We start from the raw sequence: 6,310 nt of genomic DNA, 5'->3' as shown, positions 1-6,310 counted from the left end.
AATTATATTTAAGACCGGCCGTATATAGCTCCTACTATAGACTTTTAGATAGTAGATCTACGTGCTCCTATTCGTTTATATAGTTGTTAAGGTATTCACACGTAGTAATTAGGTGGAATTAATATACTATTTAATATAGCATAGTATATAGAACGGCAATAGTGTAATATATTAGAAATAGAGCAGATCTACCAATAGCTATAGGTACTGCTAATGTCTAAGCCTATGTCTAAAGTCTCTTAAGGATATAATTCTTTTTAGTATCTAGATTTGCCCCCTTCTTATTATATATTTTACATTTAGGCGTTTTTAACTAAAGGGAGTTATTACAGTGATTATAGCAGGAGTCTTTATTAGTATTTACAGTAATTAAAGCGTTAGGCTCGGCGAAATACTTATATAGTGTTTCCTTAATATACTTATAATTGTTATATAGCTAGAAAAACTTATCTCTTATCTCTATATGCTTCTGCTTATCTTCCTTTTTACCTCCCCGCTTTAACTGGATAGTATTGCTAGCTAATAAGTTATCTAAGTTTATAGAATTAACTAACGGTAATTAGGATCCGCGTAATAGTAATAGTTAAGAGGTAAAAAAAGGGTGGGATAATAGTGCGTAGGACTATTGCTGTTAGTAAGCATTTAAACGGTATACTGCCTTTAGCTTTAGCTTTAAGAGTAGGTTTTATTTACTAAAGCACCAGTATTTAAATAGAAAGATTACTTTAGCCCTTCTACTATTGCGACCAACTTAACCACTACGCTGTAGAAGAGGAGAGAAATATTATTTAGGCGCCGGTATTATATATATAACCGCTCTACGGATATCTAGAAGATTAATACTAAGCCTAATAGCCTCTATAGCAAAAATAATTTAAATCTTAGAAGATTCTGCTAGTTTCCTAAACTTATCTAGAATTAACTTCTTGCTAAATAATAAGGTTGTTTAATAGAATACGGCCATAATTAAGCGGGTAATATTCTTAGTATATTAAGCTAGATATAGCTGCTATAGGTACTTAGATATACTTCTATGCGCCTCTATAGCTTAGGCTCTAGTATTAAAGAATATAATAGTCTTTGGAATCTTATACAGAGTAGCTAAGTAGCTCCCTCCCTAAAAGACGGCAGGATTAATATATGTTTTAATAGTTAGAGGATTAACAGCCTTATTAAGAAGGAAGCGGAGCGAGGTGTATTTAGTAATTATATCCTTTAGTATCTAGCTAAGACGAAAGATAAGCTCTCTGCGGGAAATAGAAGTCTGCTTAAGGTGCATATTAGTGTTATTAAAGCTTAAGGACTTCTTTACCGTTTCTAACGTTTCTGGATTAAAAGTTATAAAATAGGTAAACTACAAAACCGAGCTTCTAATTAGATTGCGTATATAGCGTAGCTGCGTATACTTAGGGTGAAACTTCTTACCCTATTGTATAATAAGATAAGCTTTATTAATAATAACCAAGACTAATTACTTTTTAAACTTAGGGTCTTTAAGCAGATCTCGGAAAGGTAGTATACTAGTAAGCTTAGGACTAATAAAGATATAGGTATATAGGCCGGATCTTACATTCTTAAGCGCTTTATCTATATCCTTAACGTCAGCATTAAGGAGTAGCGCATTACCACCAATTTAATTAACCTTTTAAACTTGCTCTTTTGCAATCTTATTTAGAGGAAGAAATACTAGTAATATAGTATTTTTATAAAGAATTAAAATTACTTATATAATAAGGCTTTTACTAAAGCCGGTTTATATAATAAGGATAACGTTAATATAATTATAGATTAGCCTCTAAATATAGGTTACCTGCTTATTTTTTATATAGAATTTATTGTTATATAGCAGTAATATAATACCTTAAATTGCGTTATCTCGTGCTTAAGTTATTATATTGGGCTTCTTTTTATCTTAGATTTTTCTCTAAGCTCTAGCTACGCGCATCTTTAGTATATCCTAACTAGCCAAGCTAGTAGAGAGTTAAGGTATATCCTAGCTAGCTAAGCTGGTAGAGAGTTAAGATGTTTATAGATCTATCCGTAGTAACTAAGGGGCTTCGTTATCTGCTACTGGTGACTAAGACGCCTTATTATTAGAGCGTTACTTTTTAAAGACGTTTATTGCACCAATAGTATTATCTACTACCTCGCTAGTAGTACAAGGATAGTTGCATACTATACTAGGCGCATGTCCAGCTCTTAGCCTCCTTATTAAGGCCTTTAATCGTTTCTTTATACCAAACGGCGCTATATAGCTTATTGGTAAATATAGAGTTAATACGGGGTTCGCAGGTTAATATTTGGGTGGTATAGGTAGCGGAGGAGTAATAAAGTAGGTAATAAGGTATAGAATTAATCTAGATATAATATATTAGCTATTTAGGTGTTTATCTACTATAAATATTAATATAGGAGGTTAAATGTTAAGGATTGGTAATGGTTGATGGCTCTAGCTAAATATTTACTGTTTTAGCGGTAATATTTAAGGCGAAATGTAGCGGTAACCACTAGGCCGTTCACAATAATTTTGGCAGCGTTAGAATTGCCCTACAAAGTTCTAGAACATAACGTTTGCTAATTATTTATAAAGATATTAGTTTATTATTAATTAGTAGCTAAAAAAATAGTATGGCGCGTAAGTTTGTATAAGAATTACATACAAATCGGCGCGAGGGACTAATAAATTTCCGAACCGTGTACCAGACGACAACAACATAAGATGATTAATCTGTTATGTAAGCAGCTTATAATTGGCTGATCGTCTGGGACCGAGATAAAGTGTGGACGAGTCCACTTTGGCTGAATAAGCCAAAGCCTTGGCACGGATAAGGCATGACTAACTAAGCACTTTCTTTCGCTTGAGTCCTGCCGGAGTTTTCGAACCTTCAACTCCATTTCGTCCTCTACCTCTTTGAGGTCGAACAGCTAAATACTCTCAACTTTCGCTTCAAATCTATCTGATTAAATCGAGTAAGGGTCATAATATATTTGTTGAATATATTTAATCCGCACAGAGGCCAAGGTTCCCGTAGGAATTCCTCAAATCGTGTAGTGATCACGACTTCTTTTCCAGATTCCATCAAAATCTTGGAAATCCGTCTCATGCCTCGCTCGGCCTTTTGTTTCCATCAAAAGATCTTGAGCTGGATGCACAAACCCATGCAAGAGACGAGAGCGAGTTCTTTCGACGATCATTGAGTACGAGATCACCGACACTCGTCCAGCGGCGGGTTTCGTAATTTATCAGTCGATACATACTTAATATCTCTACGAACCTTTAGTGGCTATCCGGATGTGTAACCCGGGAGTTCTGGGATATCATAGTCCTTGGCCCTGGTTGCTATGGATCGACGGTCCTAGGGAGCTAGCACGTCTAGATGTATTCATTGCGGCGGCCCCGACACTGTTTCATGTTTGTTTATATAGGCAAGGGATCATTAACTTACTCCTTGATACGCCATATAGATTTTTGTGAGTGCTTGAAGCATTTTAGAACCCAATACACAAAGGATTCGTGCAATCTGCGTAAACATCTGAAGTTGTTCACAAGGGCACGGCTAGAACAGCACAAATTAATTCAGTGCAAGAGCGAGCAAGTGTTGAACTCCAAACGGCCAGAGAGAAGTAGTCATGGACACTAAAAATGAGCAAGTAAGCACGCTAGACAGATGCCTATCCTTTACCAACAACTGTATCCGTAACTCGCAATAGACCACCATATTCGACCAATTCCTCCCAGAAGCCCTCCAGGAAGGGATGCAACGGGCCAAGACGCAAGACTACACAACCCACGTATCGACAAAAGAGAGCTCAAATGATAATGATCGCTGACGCCTGCTCCCAGAAGCATCCCATTTACCATTTCCGCTAATGTAAAACAGTCAAGCCTGGCCCATACCCCAGCGCCCGAACCACCAGAAACCCAATAAAGAAATTTTGCGCGCCAATAAGGTGAGTATCCTATCATGATCCCTATCCATAGAACAAAAGAAACGCAGGCTCTCTTCATCATCGCCTCGAGTCATGTGAGTTTTGGGTATCACCCCTCTCCCTCGGACCAGGCCCTTCTGCGACGGCCGCATCGTAGCTCGGAATAGGGGGCTCAAAGCCGTGATGCCTATCTAGCAGTGGTGCCCGATCTTCCCAATCAACATCTTCGTCGCCCGGGCTCCTCTGTCTCTGTTGCGGTGAGCTTTCGGGACTTTCGTATTCCGGCGGCGCATCTGCATGCTCAAAGCCCAAGCCGTGGTGCTCCGCAGCCGCGCTGCTTGTCCCCTCACCTATGTCATCTTCGCGGGAATCCACGAGACTAAGCTGGGCAAGCGAGATGTCTGTTGGACTGCGCTGTGGGCCGGGACTAGTTGGTTGGTTTCTTCCTGATCGTATCTGTTGGCTGCTACTCCTGCTGTGACCAAAACCGGCCGCAATATACGCTCCCATCCCCTCCCTAACACCTTCCCTGCCACCCTCGAGTAGGATGCTACCCTGCTCGCTGCCGTATGGAGGTGGAGGTGCAAGACTGCCAGTCATTGGTGCTAACCCCCATTTCTTAACATTTGCTTCGATAAATACGAATCCCAATTGTCCAAAATTAACATGAACTTGGCAAGGTCCATTAGCCCCGACGGTAGGGAAGAAATTTTGTGACTTTAGCCCATGCGTAACATCGTCCAGCTTCTTGCCATTACGTGTGAAGAAAACGGTGCCCGTGCGAGGCCGGTATCCAACACCAATAACATCGCCTTGAACGTAAGAAGGTCCGTACGGAGTTGGAGTGAACGGTTGGTTGTAGCGGCGAAAGCCGTGCGAGGTGTAAGCTACGGAGAATTTGTGATAACCTAAAATAATATCAATATGGAGTCGTGATATATCACAGCTGGGGATGGAGTTGTACCTGGTAACCTGAACAGTGGATATGGTTTTGTGGTCATACCGATTGAGATAACTGACGACTCCGGCTTATCGTATATCTTCGCTTCCCAATAATAAACCTCGTTCTGCTTGGGTACAGGCAAATTGCTTTGTACACTGCACTCAGAGTCAAAGAACTCAATCTCAGTCCGGCCCTCAACGAAGCAGTTTGCGATTTCTAGTTCCGGCTCAAACTCCCATGCAGAAACGCCTTTCTCCTGTATTGCTAAGAATTGCGATAGGGAGATGTCGGTTTGTACGGATTCGGGGGGATTTGCTTGAATGAAAGCTGCTGGGGATTAGCAAACTAGTACATACCGCCTCTGATGGGCACCCGAAGTACACTGTGTGAATCAATATTGCTGTGCCTTACCTTTTGCTCTTAAATACTCTGTCCTTTGAATGTCATCCATCTCTTCTAACGCCTCCGCCTCTTCCTTCGCGAATGCCTGCTCATCATCATATTCTCCGGGCCTCCCTATTCGATCCAAGAAAATGCGTCCTCGCTGCGTATACCGAAAGAAATAGATGATTGCCGCGATAATCGAAACCAGACAAGCTGCCCCCAATACCGAGAAGATACCGATCATGATGCCCTTCGCCGTTGATCCGACATTGCTGGATATTCGTACAGGTTCGCTGTAAGCCCTTTGCAGGTCCTCGCTCGTTTCTAGGATGACAGTCGGCGGTATTGATGGCGTATTTTGGGATGGGAGGTATGATCGGGAGAGTGTTGTTGGTGGCGGTTCCGCCCGCCGTGCGTCGTGCGATAGCATCGTCCAGACTTGTCCAGGTTCTCCGTCCACAATAATAGCGCGGAGGATGCTATATACGATTCACTAGTATGCTCCAGAGAGGGCGGGGTCGATGCTGTGTTGGTCTCTGTGCCTCAGCCCTGATGCAGCGGGGGCGGCCAAGCCGCGAGTGACGTACACGGTCGGGAGAATGTCGATAGCAGTGTCGGGAGCGTCGCGATGCAATGGTGATGACTCTTAGAGGGAGTAGTTAGTCTGGCGGATGTCGAGAGTTGTTGAGAAGAGGGAGTTGTGGCGGAGTAGTTGATGTTGTGGTTTCGGATTGTCTCAAGTTGCATGACCGACTGCTGCTTTCGACGACGGGGACGAGGCCGGTGAAGCGAGGAGAGTTGCCACCTCCACTTCCCTCGAGGTTTTCTATGCTACTTGCAGACCGAACCTAGTTGCGGCTTGAAAACCGGTTTAATATTTCCGGTCATATAAAAGTGCGAGAGCCACTTAAGCGTCATCAATTAGTTATCTCATACTTTGCGCTAGTTGTCGAAAGCCCTGTTGCAAAGGTCAAAGGCACGATCCAGACTGACATTTCACTGCGCATGTCATCTGAAATAACCCATTAAGGTCGGANCATGTCAGTCTACGAA

At 42.0% G+C, this 6,310-nt stretch overlaps 1 protein-coding gene across 1 annotated transcript; it reads right to left on the bottom strand.

The window, feature by feature from the left end:
• Positions 1-4,008: 4,008 nt before the first annotated feature.
• On the bottom strand, positions 4,009-5,687 carry K441DRAFT_688495 (SPRY-domain-containing protein; the record flags this gene model as incomplete). Its single annotated transcript, XM_067652196.1, has 3 exons — positions 4,009-4,838; positions 4,895-5,200; positions 5,285-5,687. 3 exons carry the CDS (start codon positions 5,685-5,687, stop codon positions 4,009-4,011), a joined length of 1,539 nt encoding a protein of 512 aa, XP_067501698.1.
• Between the last annotated feature and the right edge of the window lie 623 nt (positions 5,688-6,310).

The sequence above is a fragment of the Cenococcum geophilum genome (assembly GCF_001692895.1).
Source record: "Cenococcum geophilum 1.58 unplaced genomic scaffold K441scaffold_33, whole genome shotgun sequence".
In the NCBI taxonomy this organism is placed as follows: Eukaryota; Fungi; Ascomycota; class Dothideomycetes; order Gloniales; family Gloniaceae; genus Cenococcum; species Cenococcum geophilum.
This window is presented reverse-complemented; position numbering and strand designations above follow the sequence as displayed.